General features: G+C 41.4%; 2 protein-coding genes and 1 non-coding gene across 5 annotated transcripts; 2 read left to right on the top strand and 1 right to left on the bottom strand.

The window, feature by feature from the left end:
• Nucleotides 1-20: 20 nt before the first annotated feature.
• Nucleotides 21-9993, bottom strand: zbed4 (zinc finger, BED-type containing 4). Of its 2 annotated transcripts, none has more exons than XM_067581929.1 (2): nucleotides 9975-9993; nucleotides 21-4829 (listed from the first exon to the last, which is right to left on the bottom strand). In XM_067581929.1, the coding sequence occupies exon 2, from the start codon at nucleotides 4634-4636 to the stop codon at nucleotides 857-859; it is 3780 nt and encodes a 1259-aa protein (XP_067438030.1). In that variant the 5' UTR covers nucleotides 4637-4829; nucleotides 9975-9993; the 3' UTR covers nucleotides 21-856. The 2 variants fall into 2 exon arrangements, with proteins under 2 accessions (XP_067438030.1, XP_067438029.1); XM_067581928.1 differs by lacking the exon at nucleotides 9975-9993 and adding an exon at nucleotides 7711-7888.
• Nucleotides 9975-23285, top strand: brd1a (bromodomain containing 1a). Of its 2 annotated transcripts, none has more exons than XM_067581927.1 (13): nucleotides 9975-10365; nucleotides 11353-12772; nucleotides 13166-13322; nucleotides 13557-13688; nucleotides 13819-13947; nucleotides 15257-15569; nucleotides 15692-16018; nucleotides 17252-17836; nucleotides 18254-18395; nucleotides 18641-18774; nucleotides 19545-19654; nucleotides 20098-20252; nucleotides 21722-23285. In XM_067581927.1, exons 2-13 carry the CDS (start codon nucleotides 11370-11372, stop codon nucleotides 21903-21905), a joined length of 3771 nt encoding a protein of 1256 aa, XP_067438028.1. In that variant the 5' UTR covers nucleotides 9975-10365; nucleotides 11353-11369; the 3' UTR covers nucleotides 21906-23285. The 2 variants fall into 2 exon arrangements, with proteins under 2 accessions (XP_067438028.1, XP_067438026.1); XM_067581925.1 differs by having other exon boundaries at nucleotides 13166-13334.
• trnak-cuu (transfer RNA lysine (anticodon CUU)) lies at nucleotides 14868-14940 on the top strand. The gene has a single exon. It is a non-coding gene; the product is annotated as a tRNA-Lys (tRNA).
• Nucleotides 23286-24367: the final 1082 nt, after the last annotated feature.

Genomic DNA, 24367 nt, shown 5'->3' with positions numbered 1-24367 from the left:
CAAAAAAAAATAATCTGAAATGTTGCATAAGGAAAACCTTTATTTACAAATGACCACAAAGTTTGCATGGTTCCAGTCTCAATGCTAAAACATTTATCAAATTAGGTTCAGAAGTCATTTAATATAAAAATGTACAGTACATTGGTTTACTCAATAATAAACCCATAATTTAATCCCCTGGACATAAACTTAAATTGTGCTTAAGAGACAAAATTGTATAATCCAAACAAACGGCTTATTCTGAAAATACAGCAATATTATACATGATCTTATTAAAAACATTTCAGCAAGTAAAAAAAAAAAAAAGAGAAAAAAAGGTCTATTTCTAAATGACAGTACCATGAGCCACAATTTCACAATGAAAATTAAATAACATTAACTTAAAACATCTTTCAGTCACAGCATTTATTTTTGGGCCATGTTTTCATTCAGAAAACAACTCTGCATCTATCTTTAATCCATAATAATCAAAAGCATCCTGACGTGATCTGCGCAAATTTAACAAAATATTTACAGCATTTTGACCTGAAGTAGTTTTGGATAAGGCACAAGGAGAGAGTAGACACGGAAAACAAAAAAACATCGATTTACAAGCAAACACACATCACCAACCCCTACAGCTAGAAAAACCCTCCCTCCCTGATACACTTCTGACTGAGACTTTTCATCACAACAGCTCGAAAGTGTTTTAACAGTAGTACACAGAATACAATAAAACCTCCAAATCTGGCCTTTGCATTGAGAATCGATCAGTGTATAAATTGATATTTTACATTTTCCCAACAGAAAAAACCCATTTCACAGCTATGTCTCTTGGTCCTTGATAAAGGGTTTTCAAGTTAATGCTTCATTTTAATCAGTACTGAAAATAAATCAAAGGGAGGTTGACCTTGAGGAACAGCAGACCCTCCATGTTCTCCAGTAAAGGCCTGGGCTGATTTAGGGCACAGTTGACGCTAGCTGTGCTGAACAGTGTCTCTGCTGGGACGATGCTGGGAGGGCAGCCCACATAACGGGCAGCTACTTTGGCAAGATCGGGCCACAGGAACTTTTTCAGGTTCCAATAGTCGAGGGGGTCACAGCTTTGATCAAGTATGTCTTCCTCAAGGTACTCCAGCACTGCCAGCTCTGAGGACTTTGGCTTTTCCTCATGTTTTATCTTTTGTCTGATGTCAGCCATCAGGGACCAGAGGTTGTCCTTGTTTGAGTGGGAGGTGTTGGATGACAGAGGGGCCTCATTGCAGCCGTTGGGCAGCGGAGATTTAACTGCAACTGAGGTAGAAGAGGACAAGTCCAACTCCTGGATTAGGTCTTGTTTACATCGCTCAGCTTCTTCCTCTGTGAACAATGAAGTCTTGTATCGTGGGTCCAGCATGGTGGCCCAGGTGTATTGGGGGTCATGCAGAGTTGCGGACATTCTGCTCACCATGGCTTCTTTTAGAGACTTGAGCATGTTGTCTATGCCCACAGTCTCATCAAACAGCAGGTCTATCTTTCTATTGAGGATGTGAATGAGTGGTATCACTTGTCCCAGAGTGGCAGTGCGGTTGTTCATCTCCCTGCAGGCGACTTCGAAAGGTTTCAGTGCATTGCAGACTGACAGCATCACCTCCCACTGATCGCAGCTGATCATTTCCCTGAAATTGCACTCGATCGACATCTCGTCGATGGCTTTCTTCTGCTCTACCAGCCGCTCCAGCATGAAAAAGGAGGTCCTCCATTTGGAAGGAACATCCTGGATCAGTTGGTTCTCTGGCAGCTGGTGGACCCTCTGGAGCTCAGCCAGCTTCTCCTTGGCCTTTGCCGAGCGGTGCACACGTTCACAGATCTTTCGTGCAATACTCAGAAGGTTCTGAACCATTCTCTGGCTCTTTATGGCTTCGCTAACAATGAGGTCTATAGTGTGTCCAAAACACTGCATGGTGACATGGCCATGGTCCTCCAAGGTGTTTCTGATGGTGTTGTTATCAGTTACAGTGAACCCCCTTTTCAGCCCTGATGCGGTGATCCAAGAATCCCACAGATACTCAAGCTGCTTTGGGATGTCATGCATATCGTGATCACAGTCTATTTGTGAGACACTTAGGAGAGCGGAGCAGTGAAAATCCTGACCCTGGGGTCTGACACTTGACTCGTACGTTGCCCAGTGGGCAGTAAGGGTCAGGTATTCCCTTGTCTGGCTACTGACCCAAATACTAGTCGTGAAGTGGACAACACCACCTTCAGCCTCTTTTAGGTGTGTCAGCACAACATCCTTTACCCTTTCGTACATATCTGGTATGGCAGTGCTGGTAAAATAAGAAGAAGGTGGTAGAGAATACTGAGGCTGGAGGTACTCTAGTAGTCTGTTCAGTCCAGCATTCTCCACCATAGCTGATGGCTGAAGATCCAGTGCGAGCATTTCTGCGATAAGTTTGGTGATTTTTTTGGCAACCGGGTGGTGTTCATCAAACCTCTCACGGGTCTGTTCTGTTTCATAAACGGAGGTATCCATGAGCTCCTGTTTGACATGAACTTCTGCAGACGGCACATCACCTGAGATAGTATTGTTATTTTCAAGAACATGTCCATGAAACCTCTGCATGTGCCTGAAGAGGCAGCTTGTGCCAAGGTTTGTAGTCTTTTTGCCTCTGCTAATTGTGCGGCTACAGTGCAAACAAACCACCTTTGTGGGGTCAGCAGGTGAAATGGAGAAATGGTTCCACAGTTTTGACGTCTTTTTACTGAAAACAGGCAGGGTTTGTGGCTTTTTCTCACTGGCAGGGCTTTCAGTTTCTTTGGTTGAAACTGCGTCCGTTGTGGTGAGGTTGGTGTAGGGATGAGGGGAGGATTCCTTGTCATCTGTGCTTTTTTGGTTTTTGAGGACGTCTGGGTGGCGTCTCATGAGGTGCCTCATCAGACAGCTTGTACCGAAGTCGCCCCGTTTCCCCCGACTGATGACGCATGGACAGTAACGGCACAGTGCTTTTAACTGGTCAACTGGTGACACTATGAAATGGTGCCACACCTCAGATTTCACCCGTTTCATGATCTTCTTGTTTTGCTGGAAAACTGAATGATCCTGATTGAGGCTGGGACCCTCAGAGCGATCACATGGTGAGGAAGTTAAGGGTGTATCCTCCCCTTGAGCTCCAAAGGAGAGACTGAGTGAGGTCTCCTGCCCTGAGAGAGGCATCACCTCTTCAGATTCCTCCTTTATATCCATGCTCTCCTCCATGCTTTGGGGCAATTCATCCGATATGGTTTCTGGTGAGGATGGAAGAAGAGGTGATTCTTTTTTTACTTCCAGTGGGTCCTGTAGTTGTGTGCGAGACAATAGTGAGGGCGGGTTTGTGTAGGGTGGGGGAATGTGATTGCCCTGTCCGTTTTCCTCAATGACAACCTCTTTGTGGGCCCTCCACATGTGACGAATAAGACAGCTTGTCCCAAGATCTTTTCCATTTTTCCCCCTACTGAATTCATTCATGCAATGGATACATACTGCTTTGGAATTGTCAGCAGGTGAAAGGTAGAAGTGTTTCCAAACAGCTGATCTCCGACGGGAACTAGCACTTTTTGGGGTGCCGGGAAGGCGCTCAGGTCCTCCGTCTGACATGTCTTCAAGGTTGTTTTCATTGGAATGTGAGGATGTGAGCATGTTGCAAACAGTGTCAGTGTTGGCATACGGTTCGAGTTTTGGTTCAACTTTGGGTAACACTTCTTTGGATGACAGGTCTGGATCAGCTGAGGAGGTGGACGGTGAAGTGTTCTTTGAGGCAGAAGTATTAATGCTATTTGTCAAGTCTCCGTTTTTTGGTGAGTTTGGGGAAGGAGGTATCAAAGATGAGGCAAGAGCGCTAGTCAGATTGTTTGTGGATGTATCTGCTCCGTCCTGTAAGAGCACAGTGGGGTGAGCCCTTCGTACATGCCTCATTAAACAACTTGTACTGAGGTCTTTCTCATTCTTACCCCGGCTGAACTCTTTCATGCAGTATAAACAGATTGCTTTGGTACTGTCTCGTGGTGATATGCAGAAATGATTCCATGCAGGAGATTTTTTCCTCGGATTGGTGTGACTCCTCATAGATGACAAAAGGCTCTGGGTGACAGCATCCATGGCAACATCATAAAGGGTGCTTGTGTATCCACTTAGTAAATTACTGTACTCATCACCTTCTTTAGTTACAAAAGGGCCAATTGAGCTACTAAATGCTAGCCTTTCATCATCCTGGGTTTCCTCCTCCATGCCATTTGCATCCCCACTCTCCTCTTTGATATGTTGACTTGCGTCATTACCATTTTCATACTTTTTATTCTCTGTATTTTCCTCAGTATCAGTGTTTAGGCATTTGTTTGAAAGAGCAGGAGAAGCTGGATCAGTCTCTTTTTCTATGTCTGACTCCAACTGTTTGTCACCCTGAGAAGATAAATCGATAGAATGGGGAGAGTCTTTATCCAGTGTTATTGAGGAAGAAGCAGACGACTTTGCATCCGCAGAGTCATGAGGGTTAATGCTGTAGGATTTGAAGACATAGCCATCCTGGCCCTCAATTTTCAGGCAGGTCCCTTTTGCCTCTCTTTTCTTGTTTTCTATGGAGCCATTAGGTTCACTGACCATTTCCTCACTCATGTGAGAGACCTCTTCCTCCCCGTCCATGGCAGCAGCCCAAGAGTTTCTGTAGAATAGTCAGGTCTGCGTTGTCAAATGTAATCAATTTTTTCAGGTGTAGTCATCGATACTGCAGCTCTCAAGCAGGTGTTGTTATGCGTGTGTGGCTGTCCAGGACACAAGGTGCCTGCTTGTCCCTCTCCATTTATGATTGAAATATTTTCACCTCTCTGCACACAACCTAGAGAGAAGGAGAGATAGAAGGAAGAGAAATAAAAATAGATCAAAGTGTATTCTAAAAATGAAACAAGATTACAAAACAACAGGTTATTCAGGTATTTGTCATGGGATGACATATGACTTTAAGTTGATCATGAAGATCCTCACAAGTGACTTGAAAAAAAAGTACAGTTTGACTCAATGCCACAATGCCAGTTGGACTTTATTTTGTTAAAGGATAATGCCTGTATTTCTTAAGTCAGGGATATATTAAATATAAACAAAAATTAAATATGCAACTGATGAAATTGTTGTCTGTACAATTTAAAATCATGGTAGAGAAGTGAAAAATAGAGCCTAACTTAAGAAAAATACATGAATTATTCTGTAAGAAAGAACAGACACACAGTGTTGCTAAAAAAAAAAGTGATGCAATAAAAACATTAGTTTCTTAGCAAAATGTAAGGTAAAGTGATTCTAGTATGTTTTAGTGCCATTTTAAGAGTTTTAAGCATATTTTGATGATTATTGGAATAGTATTGTTAATCACAATTATTTTGGCCAGGATAATCATGACATGTAATTTTCATATTGTCCCATGCCTAAAAGGTATCCCGCAATAAATTTAAAACTGAATGACCTGACCTTTAAAACAAGGTTTGGTCGCAGCAATGGTATGTCGCAACTTCTGCTGTAAAACCACATTTCACAAAAACTGTCCCACAATTTACCACTGGTGTTAACCACTTTTTAAACAACTGGTAATAAACATGGAAATGATCTGAACACAGTGTTAGTTTTGGTATCTATGAGGCTGATGTCTTATCTACAGGTGTGGATTCAGCCCGATGTTCAGGTCCTCTAGAGGAAACACTTAATGGGCCTTTGTAGGATCCATTCCCTGAATTACGACACAGCTTACATATGCATGCAACCGTCTGGTAAATGGTAATCATCCATCAAGGGCAGATACGCCTCTCCAAGATTCTTCCACAGAACTGTTGCTCAATTCATTCAGCTTTCAGTATTACTCACACCCACGGATTAAATATTCTTTCTCACTGAGCTTTCTAAGGAAATATTAGTAACGTCATTTGATTATGTATAACTGCTTCATGACACAGTGGATCTATGAAAGACTGACAATAGGCTACAACTCTGCATCCAAGCTGCTTAAATCATTGATATACTAGATTGAATCTTTGGACGTGTTTACAAGATCTGAACACTTCAGTGGTTGATATTACTGATTAACAAATCTTGGGGGAACTAATCACTGAAATCAGCTGGGGGATAGCTGGTGTTTGGTTTAAAAAAAAAAAAAAAAAAAAAGATACATAGAGATATACAGAGAGACACAGTTCCTTACAATTTTTGACACAGCTAGTCTACCATTTTTGCTATTAGGCAACATCAGGATCTTACCAGCTATGAATGCATTATCAGCACCACACAAATGAATGATCCTGTCTTATGCATGTGTAAGGCATTAATCAATCTAACCCAACACAACACAGCAATAAATTAAGGTTATAATGTTCAGTTTTTGACTGATATAAATGGGGTGGACAGAATATTACAAACATCTCTCAGTATAATGCAATACAGTGAAACAGCACCATCAAGTTTAATCAACACCTCTCTGGAAAGCAAATTGTGTGTACATACATATGTGTAATTATGTATATATGTAAAATTCATTAAGCAAGAATTTACTTTTAAGTTGTATTAGACTGCACAGCTTTTGCACTGAATCTTTGTACTGTGATTTTCCTTATAATGTAATCTAAAGTAAATATTGTTTTGCTATGACCAATATGGGCCAATAGTATCGATATAAAGTACTGCGTGCTGTATATTCAGCATAAAATAAGCGTGTGAAAATGTTGAGATAACACTCTCTCGCTACAATATTCAAATAACTTCACAATACATGAGTAAACAGCCGTTAGAAGAAAAACAAACATTAACAAAAGAAACAGTACATGTAGGCTACATGCATAACACATCGGTTACAACACATTAGCATAAGTACACAAGAACCACTGACATGCAAACCAGCCAACTTGTGGGACTCTCTACATAGACTAAAAAATAATCAATCATTGACTTTAATCGAACTTTATGAATGTGGTCAATATGGCCATTTGTAACCGTATGTATTATTAATTGATACCCTTACTTAAGTAGGCATTAAAAAATTAAACAAGAAAAAGAAAAGACCAAAAAAGACAAGAAAAAACCAAGTACGCTATTTCCTATGTGAGAAGTGACAGCCAGTTTTTCCGGGTTTGGCTCAAGTGCTAGTCAGGAAGATGAGAGAGGACAGCAGAAAATAGCCACAACGCTGACTAGCTTTCATCTTCACTCAACACACGACTTAAAAAAATGACATCTACAAACCGGCTTTCAGCTTACCCGAATACAACAACGGCTACCACAGATCCTGAAACGTGTGCGACCCCCAGACTAATAAATATTTAACATTATAATAAAACGTTAGTGGCAGTTGCGCTACATCATCAGTAAACACCACGGTGGCTAACTGGGTTAGCCGCAAAGGCTAACTAATATACACACAAAAACAAACACTCAGGTATAACACGTCTATCACATGGCTTTGTGGAGCAAATATTCAAAGCATCGTAACTTATACAACTATCTTGTCAACATAATAGTGACCTGTGAGAGGCCTTAGGTAAATTTCGGACCACACCACGACTGCTAGCTGGTTAGCTGCCAGCTAGGCCACACACACAGGACATACTAGCTAACCTGGCGAGGCAGAACCCAGCCGTGGCAACACACGAACCACCCGGGATCCGAGTCAGCCCAGCACTCACCACGACGTCCTGGCCGCATTAAAACCAATACAGACGAATACATCCGCTCAGTGTACTTACTGTGTAGTAGGGCGAAGTGATCACTAGGTTTTCGGCTCCTAAACAGTTAAATATGACACATTTGATTGATCCGTAGGGGGGGGTTCACTTTGTTGCTTTTGTCTGCTGGTTTGCTAGCACTTCACGTTCGGCCGAAGCAGCTCCACACAGCGTCGGACGGAAGGAACATGTTTTAATGACGTCACACTGGGCGCAGGGTCTTCACTAGGACGGAGTATTATTTAAAGAAATTAAATTTTATTGTCTACATTTTATGTTAAGCTATTATTTTATATTATTGTATTTTTTTTAAATTATTTTATTAATGTTTTTATATAAATGTATCTTTATTATTATTATAGTTACCCAATGTCATGTTACTATGTTGGATGAACTATCCTAATAGTTCCCAAAGTGGGGTCAGAGGACCCACAGGGGTCCTTGAGGGAGTTCCAGGGGGTCCCCAACAAAAAGGAGAATGATTTATTTTCACTACAATTCCATCCATAAGTAACACAAAGACGGAATGTAAGAATATTTTGGTCATGGGTTTCATGCACTTCCTGTAATAAAACAACTAAAAGCAAAAATCTTATTAGATCTTCAAAATCTTTGTGCTAATTTGTGTCAGTTTAGGGGTCCTTGACATTAAATAGTTTGAGAACCACTGTACTACCCTATTGAGAGTGGAGTCATATCTGTTATGTTATCCGTATTTCATTAATGTTTCTGTTTTTGACCTAATGTCACATGTTGTATGTAATGATTGAAACAATAAAGAGTTGAAAAAAATGAGTATTGTTATTACATTAGGGCCACAGAGAAAAACATTCTGAAATTTTGAGAATAAAGTTGTAATTCTACTAGAGAAAAAGTCATATTACAAGCATAGTCATAATGTTACGATTTTGTTCCTGTAATGTTACGACCAAAGAATAAAGTTTTGTGACAAAAAATCATAATTTTATGAGCATAAACTGTTATTATGAGAAAAATGTAATATCGCATTCAAGGGGGAAATGTCAGAGGAGCATTCTACCACCTGCGTTAAAATAAGGAATGTGGAGCATCTTGTGAAATTATACTTTGGTAGAAATAGGTTTCACAAATAACCAAATATTTAATCTTTTGGCACACCAGCACCACATTATTATGAGTATCAGGAATTTGAAATAGAATAGAAATAGAATTACAACTTTATTCTCGTAATGACTTTTTCCTCATAGAATTACAACTTTATTCTCATAATGACTTTTTTTCTCGTGGAATTACGACTTTATTCTTGTAATATTATGACTTGACTATGACTTTTCTTGTAGAATTACATCTTTATTCTCGTAATGACTTTTTTCTTGCAGAATTACGACTTATTATCATGACTTTTTTCTCATAGACTATAACATTATTTGGTAATATTATGACTTTTCTTGTAGAATTACAACTTAATTCTTGTAATATGATTTTTTTTTGTAGAATTACGATTTTATTCTGGTAATGACTTTTTCTCGTAGAATTACAACTTTATTCTTGTAATATGACTTTTTTTTCTTGTAGAATTACGACTTTATTCTCGTGATGTCAAATAAAATCCTATTTTCTCTCAGTGTGGCTGGCGAAGGGGACAATACATTTAGGGAATATGTCATACGACACTATACTTAATTGCTATTTCAAATCAGTTTTGCACGACTAATTGATTAAAATGACAGTACTGAGTCCGCTTATTACAAGTAACTTTTCACCGTAGTAATACATAATAATAATAATTCAAAAGGCCGGTTTTCAACAGTAGCTACATAACTGTGGTGGTTCTAGTTTCCATATTAACACATCGAAAATACAGCTTTACCACGAAATATGTTGCATTCACGGTCATTCTAGGATTTAAAAAGCGAATATAAAATATGTACAATATGTTACTGCATTAAACCTCAAGGATAACTACTGGGCGAACTGGTCACCAGGGTGGGGCATCGCAGCTGGTTTGTTGTTGTTCTTGCTTGTATCCTGACTGTCCTCCGACTGTGGCTAGAGGAGAAATGCTGAATCAAATAACCCAGCGCATGACAGATAGACATAGCAATTTGAAAAACTCATTCATTTATTAATGATCACCCCTGTTCACCGAGCTATATGTGTCTCAGCTGACCCAGATAGTGCTGCTGCCCTGATTCGCGCTTTGTTTGGAGCTTTGTGCGTGTGCAGCCTTGTAAGGATCGACAAAAAGGCAAATGCATTGATTGTGTGACAGACAGATGGGCTTTTGTGTGAAATCTACGACTCACCAACAACATGACCTCCAGCGTCACACGTAGAGTAGTGCGTACGGGTGGGAGTTGTCTGGTGAAACGCATTGTTGTGTTGGGGGATGAGCCGTCCGTACTGCTGCTGCTGTTTGCTCCTGGTCGACTGTGGCTAGCGTGAGACTCTAGCCTATGAATGGTCCACAAAGCAAATAACTGTGTTCACTGTAGAGCCTACCATCGAAACCTAATAGGCACCAAGCAGCCATCTTTCTCTTTTTATTAGTAGCTGAAAACACCCCAGTATCGCCCGTTGGATGAGAACATTGTGTAAGGAAATAGAGCCACTTAGCAGGCCGTGTCGCCATTGCTTTGTAAGGCTGCTGGCTAGCTACCGTCTTCTTCAACTAGCAAAGCTGTTCGTGAATCCCAGGTATGTACTTTGGGTTTATTTGAATTTATTTGCTTTATATGTGACTGCAATGAGGCATTCGGTGCATTTGGTGATTGTACGTTTACAAAGCGGCGCAAGCGTTTTTAAAGATCTCTTGTTTTGTTTGACGCCATTTGCTCCGTTTAGGGGGGTGGCTAGCTCCTCTTGCTAGTTAGCTAGCTAGCTAATGTTATTGTTAGCAACTTGGCCACTTAGTGAGTTGTTAGTGAAAAGGCAATTGCATCTCTGCACCAAATGGTCAAGTGCTAAGTCCTGCGCAGTCATTTTGACTGTGCCCTGTGTGGCCGCCTCCCACCGCGTTTAAATGCCTCTCATTGATAAAACTAACGTACAGCTGGCTTGTGGCAACATTACATCTCACAACATAAACAGTCACTCTAATCGGAGGCAGTGACACCAATAAAAGCTGCACCTTTCTTTTGCTTTCTGAGTCAGCTAGTAAGTTTTAAGTTAGTACAATGCATTCAAGTCACACAATGTTAAACTTATTTTTAACTGTGTTTTGGACCAAATGTTTAAATTTGAAGAGCTTATGTATCAGTGTACAACAGGGACATCATCATAGCAATCAGTTACAATAAATGTATCACATGCACAAATATCTGTTTTTACACAAAGACTTTATTTGTTATCTTACTTGCAGGGAACATTATATTTTGATAACCTTATCTCATGATGTTGAAAGAAACTTACCTTTTGGACACAGTTTGGGTTTTGTCATGTTATATTACTGTTTGAATGGTTTGAATTGTGGATAGTGAGAGTCTGTGTCGATCATAAATAAGCGTGTTATATCATAGAACACTGTATCAGTAATTTATCCTGGTTGTTGTTTTACCTAGCCCTTATGTGACAGCCATCTCAATAAATTGGATTGGAGGTCCTCTGCTCTTGGTATAATTTACTTGACCCCAGTGAAATACATGCAGACCTCAGACTGTTTCCATCCTTTCTCTGTCTCCACAGCAACACGGAGCTTCAAGATGAAGAAGAAAGCTCGGCACCACCGGGTTGCGGTGCCGCAGAGGCCGCCGTCTCCCATCAAGCCTTCCCCCAACAAGCAGATCCTGACTTATGCCCAGGCGCAGCGTATGGTGGAGCTTGATATCGATGGACGTGTCCATCGGCTCAGCATATATGACAAGTTGGAGGTGATCTCAGATGATAACCCCATGGTGCAGGAGATGATGGAGTGCACCAGCAATAAGGAGAATGCTGATAAACCGCAGCAGCAGGTCCTCTTGAGGTCAGTCAGACTAAAAAACAACCAGGAGAAGAGAAACGCTGCATTGGGCATCACTGGTCATGGAGAGGGAGGTGGACATCATGCCGGTGGTAATGCTGGTCCGACTCTTCCAGACGCTAAATTTCGTACTGTGGAATATAACCTTCCAGCAGTTCCTAAGCGTCCAGCTGCCTTTTATAAATATCAGGAGAAGACTGAGGAAGAGCTGGATGAGGAAACGGAGTATGACATGGATGAGGAAGATTACGCCTGGCTTGATTTGGTCAATGAAAAACGGCGAAGTGAAGGGGTCAGTCAGATCTCTCATAACGTTTTTGAGTTTCTGGTCGACCGCTTTGAGAAAGAGTTGTACCTAGAGAGCCTGGATAAAAGCAGTGAAAAGCAAGCACCCATTGACGACGATGCTGTCTGCTGTATCTGTATGGATGGCGAGTGTCACAACAGCAACGCTATTCTATTTTGTGATATGTGCAACGTGGCTGTACACCAGGAATGTTACGGCGTGCCCTACATTCCTGAGGGCCAGTGGCTCTGCAGACATTGCCTCCAGTCACCCACCCAACCTGCTGACTGCATCCTTTGTCCCAGCAAGGGTGGAGCAGTAAAAAAGACGGAAGATGACCGCTGGGGCCACGTTGTATGCGCCCTCTGGGTCCCCGAGGTCGGCTTCTCCAACACCACTTTCATCGAACCCATCGATGGCGTCAGCCACATTCCCCCAGCCCGCTGGAAGCTCACCTGCTACTTGTGTAAAGAGAAAGGCGTCGGGGCTTGCATTCAGTGCCACAAAGCCAACTGTTACACCGCATTCCACGTCAGCTGCGCCCAAAAGGCTGGCCTCTTCATGAAGATGGAGCCGATCAAAGAGATAACAGATACGGGAGAGCCCACCTTCTCTGTGAAAAAGACAGCCTACTGTGGAGCTCACACACCTAATGGCTGCGTAAGGAGGCCACTTACAATCTATGATGATGCGAAACCCAAAAATGGACTATGTAAGAAAGTGGACAAGGGGAGAGGAGTTGGTAAAGGACAGTCAAAAGGAAAACAGAAGAAGAAGAGTAAGAGTAAGAAGCCTGAGCCTGAAGTTGAAATTGAAGATGCAACTCCTGTTACTGTGCCTACTTTTCCTGCTCACAGGTATAGTTATGAGCTATATTAAAGATGGAGGGTGTAAAATATATTACTCATTTGTATTTTTAAGAATGGGTGGCTTTTTCAGTTACGTTTACATTTATGCTTGATGAGTGTGTGAGGACATGTGGCCGTTGCAGGATTTGAACATGTGACACTGGTTAATGTTTGTCCTCACAAATTAAAGCCTCAGCGAACTGCTTCTGTGAATTACCGTCAGATGGCGGTTAAACTCTGTGTGTGGCTGTTGAGTTTTATTATTACTCTGTAAACCACAACCACAGGAAACCAGTATGTTCCCGTTGTCTGTTTTCTTGACTTACTTAACTGCTCAAGTAGTGACTCTTGCCAGTTATCTGGCAGTATCTTTCTAATACCCGTCTTTCTGGTTCCCCCCAGGTTACAAAATATTCTGAACCAGGTGTCAATCCAGAAGAAGAAAGCGTTTGTGGAGCTGGTCCTAAATTACTGGACTCTGAAACGGCAATCCAGAAACGGGCTTCCCTTGATCAGACGCCTCCAGACAAGCCTGCAGTCTCAGAAGAATGCACAACCGGTTTGTTCATCAGTCAGTCAATCACAGAAGACGTTGAGTCTTCTTTTTGCTTTCTACTATTGGACCAGTAGCTTGTAGAACATGAAATATGTGTCATAATGTCTCATTTTCACACATTTCATAAAGTATTTCACATTTTTATTGTTTTGCCCTGCATGCCGCTGCTGTTATATATGATCTATCCCACTCTATCCTTCCATGTATTCATTTCCTTTTCAATTCTGTCGTCTGCAGAAGCAGAATGAGGAGGAGAGCAGAGCATTAAAGGACCAGCTGAAGGAATGGCACCGGCTCCGGCACGACCTGGAGAGAGCCCGGCTGCTGCTGGAGCTAATCCGCAAGAGGGAGAAGCTGAAGAGGGAAGAGGTAGGTGGATGTTTTGAGTTCTGAATATTTTACTAGAGGTGGGAGAAATTATTCAAGACAATGGCCAGATCTGCAAAATGAATGAAACTATCTGGTCTGATGATGGTTTTTCTTTTGCACCGTGTGGCAGATTAAGTTCCAGGAGAGTCTTCTAGAGATGCAGCTGACTCCCTTCAGTATTTTGCTCAGGGCCCTCTTGGACCAGCTCCTGGCTAAAGACCAGGCCAGGATCTTCGCCCAGCCGGTTGATGTCAGCGAGGTGAACTTCACTAGATTCTTGAAAACTTCTGGATTCCACATATTCACCCATACTGTTCACCTATGCAAGAATATGTTGCAAACTATCTTTTCTTTTTTTACACAACAATTTCACTTCGTAAGGGACATTTTTATGTGTGGGTGTGTGTATGCGTATATCTGTGTGTTTCAAGAGGTGTTCAACCCAGCTTTAAATGAGAACAATGATTGAAACTGCCATACAGTGACTTGCTGTTTGATAAAGTTTCAAACTGGACTTGCTGGTTTATATTTAATCATGTTTACCTGTACCCTGTAGCAACACAGCGTTTTGCATTTTGCCATTGTGCTATTGTCTGGATGAAAGCCCACTAACCACAACACAGCCTGTTTTACCAGTTCTTCTGTGTTACGATTGGCTGATGATTGCTTCAGAAATTTTGAAAAAGCATACAACATAATCTAGAGTTTAAAAACCTTACAGTTGACTTAAACCCATGCAGTTATTTTTTATTTAACTCTTTTTGTGCCTTTAGCAAAGCAAAGTGTACATGGGAATCCAGGGAAAAACACAGTGTGCCCTTGTTAAATGATCATTGATTTAACCTTGGCCCTGATACACCAAACAGACTTCAAACAACTAACACACACACACACAAAGAGAATAACCACAGGCTAAGCTTTCCCTCACATCGCCCCACCTCTGTTAAAAGTTGCACTCGGAACACACCACGGAGACTGCAACCAACAGACATCCACTCACTCCGTGGCACACGTTCAGATCGCGGTGGCTCGGGTTATAAATCAACCCCCGCCCACCCCTCCCTTAGTAGTCAGTGTTGAGCAATGTGACTTCCTGCTAAACTGCACATGTAACTCGAGAGTAAGGTCCACTGGCAGATGGTGATGTCTGTAAAAATTGAAGGGTGCTTCTTATCAGAAGCCCGGCTAGCTCAGTCGGTAGAGCATGAGACTCTTAATCTCAGGGTCGTGGGTTCGAGCCCCACGTTGGGCGCAGTTTTTGACTCTGGTTTCAATTCAATACTAGTAGATTCGTCATGTTTTGAGTTAGCTGCGCATGTATTTTTGTTGACAGTGAGATTCTTAAGTTAAGGAACTTTGCATCAATCTCAAATATAGTGTTTTTAGATGCTGTTTTACATGGAAAGGATATTATTGTATAACACCTGCTGACATTAATGACATTAGATGCTGCATGTACAATATTCAAATCTGGTGAAAAATGTCTGGTGATAATGCAAAACACAATGATATATTTTTATTTTTTAATTAGTTTGAAAATAACTCGTTCTATCCGCCGTCTCCTTTAGGTGCCCGACTACCTCGACCACATCAAGCACCCGATGGATTTCTCCACCATGCGGCAGCGCATCGATGCCCAGCGCTACTGCAGCTTTGAGCAGTTTGAGGCTGACTTCAACCTCATTGTCGACAACTGCATGAAATATAACTCAAAGGACACATATTTCTACCGGGCTGCCGTTCGCCTCCGAGACCAGGGCGGGGCGCTGCTTAGGAAGGCGCGGCGTGATGTGGAGAGGATCGGCTTTGACACGGAAAGCGGCATGCATCTGACAGAAGCTCCTGAAATCAAAACACCACCATCCTTTTCTTGGGAGGACGGTAAGGGCAGAAACGAAGATACATTTCTCTGTGATGCATTTGTGAAAGATGAATATCCATAAAATGTGTTGAACAAAAGCAACTTTTAATCTTTTGCTTGATTGTTTTGATTCTTTCTTTAGTGGATCACCTACTAGTACCAGCCCATCGGGAGCACCTGACCCTGGACAAGCAGCTGCAGCAGCTACTGGAGAAGTTCGATCTGACCTATGCCATGAAGTCCAGCCCCTCCCGCAGCAAACGCATCAAGCTGCTCAAAAAGACCATTAATGACGTGCGCAACGAAATGAGCCTAAAGAGAGTCCTACCCTCCCACCACCACCACCACCGCTCTTCCTCCACAACCCCCTCCACATCTGCATCTTCTTCATCAGTTCCCTACCAGCCAGAGTCGCGTAAACCTAAAGAGGAGAAATTGAAGACTAATGGACATTTCCCAGACGACGAGGGTACGTATGGATCCGTTTCAGCTTTATAAGGAAGTCGATTTTCTGTTTTTCTGCGCTCGTCACATGTCCTCGGTATCCTGGAACGCGGGTCAGAGGTCAGAGATTAACCCCCAAACCCCAACGCAAAACATAGCCTCACAGAGCTAAAAAGTCACATGCTGTTCCCCCTCCCCAGTGTGTCTGAAACATTGATGTATAGTCTCCTTTTAGGTGCTTTTAGTACCACAACACATAATAATTATACTTCAAATTTTGCCATGTTGCTTGTACAGTCTACACCTCTAAACATTAACTAACTCTTATCCCCCCATAGTAGAAATAGGAGAGCCAAATGCCTCTTTATTATATCATTAACTGATAAAAACCTATACTATAAAAACATTATCAGTGCTGATATAATGTTTAATGTCTTTTAAGGTCCAACAAACATTCTGTAGGTCATAAAATTCATTGAAAATTGCTCAAGAAGCTTACCGATACCAACACACAAAACCTTACGTGAACTCTTTATCTCAAATCACAGAACCAGATAGCCACACCTTTAGGATAACACGTTGAGGTGACGTTTGAGCTTTAGCGACAGAGAAAACAGGTTATTGGTACATCCTCACAACATTCTTGTGTTCTCTCCTGGAACTAATCCCTGAACAGACCAAAGGTGCACACTTCGTGTTCACAACTGAATGTCTGCCACTATTAGAGTCACAGCTAACGTTTTTAAACAGTCATAACACAACGGATCACGCTGTGTCACTGCGGCAGCTTTTTTTCAAGTTCAAACTCGCAGCGTGCAGAGTCACATTAAGTCTGGTGAAGATCGCATTGTAATGAGCATGTGGAAAAAAGAAAGGGAAAAAGTCATTTGCTCTCATTTTTTTATTTATTAAAGTGCCTCGGTGTTATGCTAAATAGAGCCTGGTTTCAGTCATATGATAAACCTAAAAGCCACATGATCAGTTGTAGCGTCAGCACTTCTGCAGGCACAAGACCAAAGGAAAAATACATCAATATAAATAATAAAAGCTGATGCATTGCACCCAAAAAACCAAGGAAAAAACAATTGCAGCGCATAATAATCAAAAACTGTAAAAACAGCCTGTGCACCATGACGTGAATAATGTGTGTAGCACTTAGTGGTCACAGTTTAAATGATGAATGTTGGCTGTACAGTGAAAATTCCAACTGTGAATGGTTTATGAATGCTTTTTTTTTTTTTCTTCTCCTACCCTCCAGGAGACAAGTCTCTTCCTCCTAAATTGGAGCCTTCAGACTCCATTCCTCCTCTCATCCACTCAGACACAGACCCCGAGCCCCCCACCCTCAAACCAATCGATGCCGCCCCAGACTGCGAAGACAAGACTCACAGCAAGGGCGTCAAGTTCGATAGGGAAATACCAGACCTGCTGTCCTCCACTCCACGCCTCAACGGCCACTCTCACGACAGCCTCCAGAATTCTTTGCTAGACAGAGACGTGAGCGTGGTGGCCACGTCCACTCTCGCCGAGCCCACGGGCACCGTCAACCGGCGGACTGCCGTGCTCTTCCGCAAATCGAAGGCCGCCAGTCCGCACAAGCCCCCGAAGAGCGGAGAAGAGGATGTTGACAGAGCTGACAGAGAAAAGGGAGAGGGGGAGGAGGAAGATGAAGACGGCGCACAGCTGGGCTCCAAATCCTTCCTGTCAGTGGTCATACCCAGGCTGGAGACCCTACTTCACGGCAAGAAGAGGAAGCACAGCGGTGGTAGAGATAGCGAGGAAGAGGGAGGAGATGGAGAACATGAAGAGGAGGGCGAGTCCCCTGTTAAAAGACTTGACACTGGTAGGAAGTATGGAGAGAAAAACACACTGAAAAACAGGGTTTTAAAACAACATGACAGGACATTTTTAAAACTTGTCTGCACGGGTAAACGTTTCTTTGAGTCACCATATGTGAGAATTTGAATGGCATTTCTTTAAGTGCCTGATTAAATTAGTAAAACAGCATTTAGCTCCGCTGCCAACCCAAGAAATTGGCAGTGTAAATATCGCAATTAGCTGCCTACAAGTCAGTGCACTCAAATCCCAAATTGCACACTTGTTTACTCTTATACATCCGTTTGCTTAAATTAGATTGAAGGTTGATTGGATAGCCTGTACTTGTTGCAGATACATTTTGACAGGAGCGGCTAAGAAGCGACTTTTGGATCCGAATTTTTCTGACTGGAGTTTGAATTTTTTTGCCCGTCTCTCCTCTCAGGCCTATCAAGTGGTTTCCTTGAAGAAGAAGAGGAGAAGGAGCTTGAAACGCCCAGTAGAGCCAGTAGACCTGTGGAGCCACGGAGACGCTGCGCCTCCGAGTCCTCCATCTCCTCATGTAGCAGTCTGCCAGGAGGCACCAGGTAATCCACTAGATCAAAGATACATTTCTCGTGTCTTGTGACATTTATTTTTAAATTGTTTGACATTTCGTCACTGAAGCAGCAGCTGAACAGCAACAGTGAATAATAAAACACTACGTTGCTAGAATTAGGGTATGATAGGGTGTCAGTTAGTTTGTCTGTCAGGGCAATATATCTTTTCTGTGTCTGAGTCATCATGGCACCAGATGTTTCACTCACAAAGTTGATTCCTGTTCTGTTTCCAGCACCATTCTCAGTCTTCCAAAATGCGGGAAAGGCAAACCCGCGTTGGTCCGGAGAAACACTGTGGACGATAAGAGCGAATTAATCGCCTGCATCGAAAATGGGAATTTTGCAAAAGCTGCACGAATCGCCGCCGGTTAGTCGAGTTCTTTGCATCTTTGCATTTTGCTTGTTTGAGAATATTTTGGCTACAGACTAAATGTAAGATAATGGTTAACCTCACTGGACATTCAGTTATTAAAAACAAAGTCAACATATACATCTGTGAATTAATTTATTTATTGTAGCCTTGTAGTACAATGAATGGTGTATATTCCTGGATGTCTGCAGGTTCTGTCAATGTTAAAATCTTTACAATTAAACCCTGTAACCTTCCCTGTTTTAACAGGAGAATTGAAGGCATATTTAAATCTAGCCTCAACATCAATACGGTCTTAAAAAGTTTCACTTGATAGAATGTGCAGACACTTGGTATTCATACACATAAAAAGCAGGGTTGGAAATTAACAGCAACTACCAGCCAAGTTCTTGTGACTTTTGGCTGTGACCGGCGAGTCTTTGTAACTCTGCCTGTCACACATGGCATATAACCAGTCAGCATCTGGACATTTTTCCCCTGTCTAAAATTCACATTTGGCTGGTTAAACAGGTAAAAGCAGCCGGTAAATTGTAATATCTGTCGTTCACTGCAGCTCTTGAAGGGCAAATTTAATTTCCCACCCTGATTCGCTTTATGCTCATGCACTTACTGTGCAGCATGGCCTTGCAAATGTGTCGCTCTGTGTGTGTGTGTGTGTGTGTGTGTGTGTGTGTGTGTGTGTGTGTGTGTGTGTGTGTGTGTGTGAGAGAGAGAGAGTGACTTTAAACCCACACGTAACTTGTTTGATGTCGTTCCCGCTTCCATAGAGGTTGGCAACAGCAATATTTGGATGCCCACTAGTGCTGCAACAGTTGCATTGGAACCCCTAAAGCTAGTTTGGGCCAAATGTAGCGGATACCCTTCCTACCCTGCCTTGGTGAGTGTTTGTGGGGGAGACAACGTATGACAATCACTGACTAAGGTCTTTTTATTCTCAAGTGTTGTTGCCATCTCTTCACATAGAAACACATTGGAACATAAATGTGATGGTTTTATCTCACAGGGGGAAGCAATAGTTTTATTACAGCTGTTCTTGTAGGAGTCAAGAGAGAGAAGAGATGGATTTAGTAGCATTTTTAATGTGTGTCCTCTAGGTGGCAGCCTTTAGCTGTTAAGAGTAATTTGACCTTAGCATGAAAGGACAAATGAGGAAAAGAATCCTATCGCCACAAGCTACATGCTGTAGCGTATGTGTATATATTTACATTAACTATATGCTCAAATGATTCCATGTGTAGACGTTTACCATGCGTTTGCATTCACGAGCTTGTATGTGTGTGTTTGTGTGTAAAACTCTCTCGCCTCCCCCGCTGTGTGTAGATCATCGACCCCCACATGCCGCGTGTGGGCTGCCAGCACAACGGGGTGTCCATCCCCATGCCCCCCATGGACGTGCTCCGCATCGGAGAACAGATGCAGTACAAAGCCGAAGAGAAACTCTACCTCGTCCTCTTCTTCGACAACAAGCGCAGCTGGTGAGTGTGGGAATGATTTAAGCCGACACAGGTGTCGACAAGGGTAAACCTGTCAAGCTGTCCGTCAGCTGATCATTATTCTGTTGTAGCTGCATAGCATAAATTCTCAAGAGACAACAAATGGCTCTCGCCTCAAGAGGCAATTGAAAGTTCCGCCTCCCATCAGCAGGAAAATGTCTCCAGTCTCTTTGACAGTGAAGATGGTGCTGTAGCCTCGGTGTCACAGTCCGTATCTTGGAGTGATCATTATGGAGCCCTGAAATTAACAAAATGTACTAAAAGGATATCAGTCAAGTTGAAAATAGAACTAAATACACCAATACATAATATTGGTAATTAAATAATAATTAAAATAAAGTGTAAAAAGAAATATAAAGCTTTATATTTTTAGTTTAACCTCCTATCAGTTGGTAAAAAAAGTAAAAAGTTTTTTTTTTCCTTCCTATCCACCCACTGGTTTATTACATAAATTAAAACTTACTCCTCTATTTATCTTTTATTTTATCTAGTTTTTCAACTCTTTGATTGGTTTTTGGTCATGGCACACATTCAGTCATGTATCTTCCCTATTTTTCCTGAGTTTTCCCATCCTAAAGCAGTCACAGAGGCAATAGTAGCATTTTAGGATTATTGTTACTTATTACTATTCTTGCTACTATAATGGTCGAATAGCAGAAACTGGAATTTTGGCATTAACTGTGAGTTCTCGCCACAATTTTCCCCCTGACAAACTGCCTGCAGAAAACCTGTAATTTTAAGCATACATGTGCTTGTGTGTCTGTGAGCGCCTCTATGTTCTTGGAAAATTTTAGTAATCATATAATTGTTAAATTCATTTTTTAAAGGAAAAAATCGAAACATTTCATTCCAGTCAGTGTCTCAATTTTGAAGATTTGCTGCTTTTTTTCTAAATTTGGGGTGTGGACTGTTAGTTGAACTAAACAAGCAATTGGAAGATGTCACCTTTGGCTCTGAGAACCTGTAATGGTTGTTTTTTTCACAATTTTTTCAACATCTTATGTTGTGGATTACCTGGTTAGTTGCATCCCTACTTTAAGCCTCTAACATTTCCAAGCAACTGCTGTAGCCTAATACTAAAGTCAGATCTTACATTGCTGTAATTATGAAAACTTAACGGATCATATTTTCAGCTGCAACAGTTTCTTGCAGTTACTTTTCATCCAAAAAAAGGCAGCTGGTAGTTGAGCTGTTTGGCAAAAACAAAGAGGTTCAAAATCTGTCGGCAAGATGGATATGTTGAGACACAGAAGATATTTTTTCCACCTGAAATGAAAGAATAACATCAAAAAATGAGAATAAACACCAGTTTATGATAATTATCTGTAGGTCTGTTTAAAATGAAAATTCATTTATAGTGAGAAATCACAGTTTTTGCATGAAAAGAGACATGATTATTCCTGGGAAGTATTTAAACACTGTAATGTTTTGAATCTGTTCTCCCCCTTCAGGCAGTGGCTTCCTAGATCCAAGATGGTTCCCCTGGGGATGGACAAGACCATTGACAAGATCAAAATGATGGAAGGACGGACATCCAGCATTCGCAAGGCTGTCCAGATTGCCTTCAGCCGTGCCATGAACCACCTGAGCATAGTGCAGGACGAGCCAGTCAGTGACCTCAGCGACGTAGACTGAAGACACTCCCTGACTCTCTCTCCCTCACACACAAACACACAAACTTGTACCTCTCCTGTACCAAATACCTTCCTCTCCCCTCCCTCTCTCTGTCTCTGCAGGAGACTCAAATGTTTACTTGGCACCTGCTGTAACAGGTGGTGTCTCTCCTCATCCATTCCTACTCGTACACACTCCTACCATGTGCCGATGGGATACGGCTGCTGCTGAAATGAATGTGTCTATCTTACTTCTCCACCTCCAGGCTTGTAACTGTGCTTAGAGACTGCTTCCTTTGTCCCTCCATCCTAACTCCAACCACCATCATTCATCATTTCAAGGTGGAAACATTAGTGATTGATTTCCTACATATTGGTAACCTTACCAGACATGTCTCTGGTGTCAAGACATAAGATGAGAACTTCACACCAATCACATGCTCGTAGATTTTGGCTGCCACTGATACATTTTCAACTCTGTCCGTTATTTTGGCAGGTAGCCGATCACTATTTCTCTTAAAGGTTAAAAAAAAGCAGCTACAGTTGCTGGCAAAATAGCTAAATTGGACAAAAACGTACATTTCCTGCCTACTTGAGGGCTTTTCAGTTGTACATTCAGTTGAATCAGCTGTAGCCAAAGTCTTTGTTAATGTCAAGGTCACATTTCCATACTTCAAATCATCTCCATTTACAAGTACCTTCCTTTGTATTTAAACTGTAAATAATGTGTACAGTTGCCTGACACTAACTTATTTTGTAGTTTTGACATAAATGGGTACTGTACAGGAGTTTTCTTAGTATTTATACTTGATGCATTCTTGGCACTGAGGTGTGAGTGCTATTTTGCCAGTGCTGTATATCAAAAGAGAAAAAAAAACAGCAAAAGCCTTAGTATTAAGGAGATTAGGGCTAAAATGTCATGTTTTCTGAAAAGTATCAAAGTATTCCTTTTTTTTTTTCTTTTTTTTTAAGTTATTGAAGTTTATAATCGTAAGCTTCCATTTGGTATTAATCCTTTTTGTATTAAAAATAGTTTTAGTATATTTTTGTTCTTATATATTTATATGATTTGAATACACAGTTATACAGTATGTAAGTCTCTGAAGCTCATACAGGCAGTCTGATGTTGTGGACACAGGACGTATATTGTTCTCAAGAAACCAAAAATGTTGCTACCCAGAAGTTTTTGCTGATTGATTTTCTGTGTGATGTGTGAAATTGTTGCCAAAAAAGGAGGAAAAAAGTGAAAATGTATTTTATGTGATACATTTGACTGTTATTGATTTTTGCTGTAGTCGTAGGGAGATGTGCCTGCGTTAACTTATTGTAAAGTATTTGGATTACTTCATATTCAAGGAACGACGTGCAAATTGATTGTGGTAAAGTGACACATTTTGTGGTGGATACTTGCCTTCTTTTTAAGTAACCTTTTCTAACTTTTTTTTTGTAGATGTAGACTACAAAACATTTCATTTTATACTATTGCCTGTTTTTTTCTGGGTAGCATTGGGTAGTTTTGGTATATTTCATTTTGTATTTAACTGTAGTAGTTTTTTTAATCAGGTCATACAAAATATTGCTGGGACTGTTTTTTTTGTAGTAAAGCAAAAAATAAAAGATATAAACACATATTCATCTCCTTTTTACAGACACACAGGTAACAGTTATAGTTTGAAAGACATGGACATTTTTTGGGCAGGGGAGTCTAATGAAATATGTGGGGAAATTAAGGGAATGGTAGGAGCCAGGATTTTTTTTTTTTTAGCTTCATCCAGTCAAGAAAACTTGCCTTTTCTTCCCCTTTAAAAGTGGACCATTTAGGAACACAAGGGACTCATTCTCTGAAGGTCACTTGAAGGATTTCAGCTCCTTCATGACTGGCAGTGGGCAAACAAAAATTCAACCAACCACTGGGCATATGGTGCTGCACCTTGATCATCTACTCAGCTGCTGATTGTCCACTGAAATGGAAAATTGTTTTCTATAGGTTGGAAGCTAATATGGGCTGCTGAGAAGGATCAACTTTTTAATGGGCTCTGACAGAATGTGCCTATATTGTGGATCAAACCTGATCTCACCAGACTGCTGTGCACTTTACATGTGATGATTAAGGGTCAGGCATGGTGCACAAACACTACAAAATATACATATAAAAAGACAAAAACATGATTTCCAGTTGAATATTTTAAAGTCTCCTATCTAGGATTTTCTGAGTTTCTAAATCAGCTCCCAACAGAAATGGTCACAAGTAAACAAACCAGGTATGATTTCATAGGGTAGGAAAAGGAGCTGTATTAAATCAATACAGTTTCACTTCTCCAGTTGGCAAGGTAAATTTTTTAGTGCTTTTCTGGAGCTATTTCATCACTGACTTTACAAACCTGTAGCTAGCTGGTAAAAGAAATACTCTGATCCTTTAAAGTGAAGGACACCAATCCAACAACATAAAAATAAAAGGTTTGAGAGTCTGACATTCACACGGCC

This window comes from Thunnus thynnus, chromosome 23 (genome assembly GCF_963924715.1).
Source record: "Thunnus thynnus chromosome 23, fThuThy2.1, whole genome shotgun sequence".
In the NCBI taxonomy this organism is placed as follows: Eukaryota; Metazoa; Chordata; class Actinopteri; order Scombriformes; family Scombridae; genus Thunnus; species Thunnus thynnus.
This window is presented reverse-complemented; position numbering and strand designations above follow the sequence as displayed.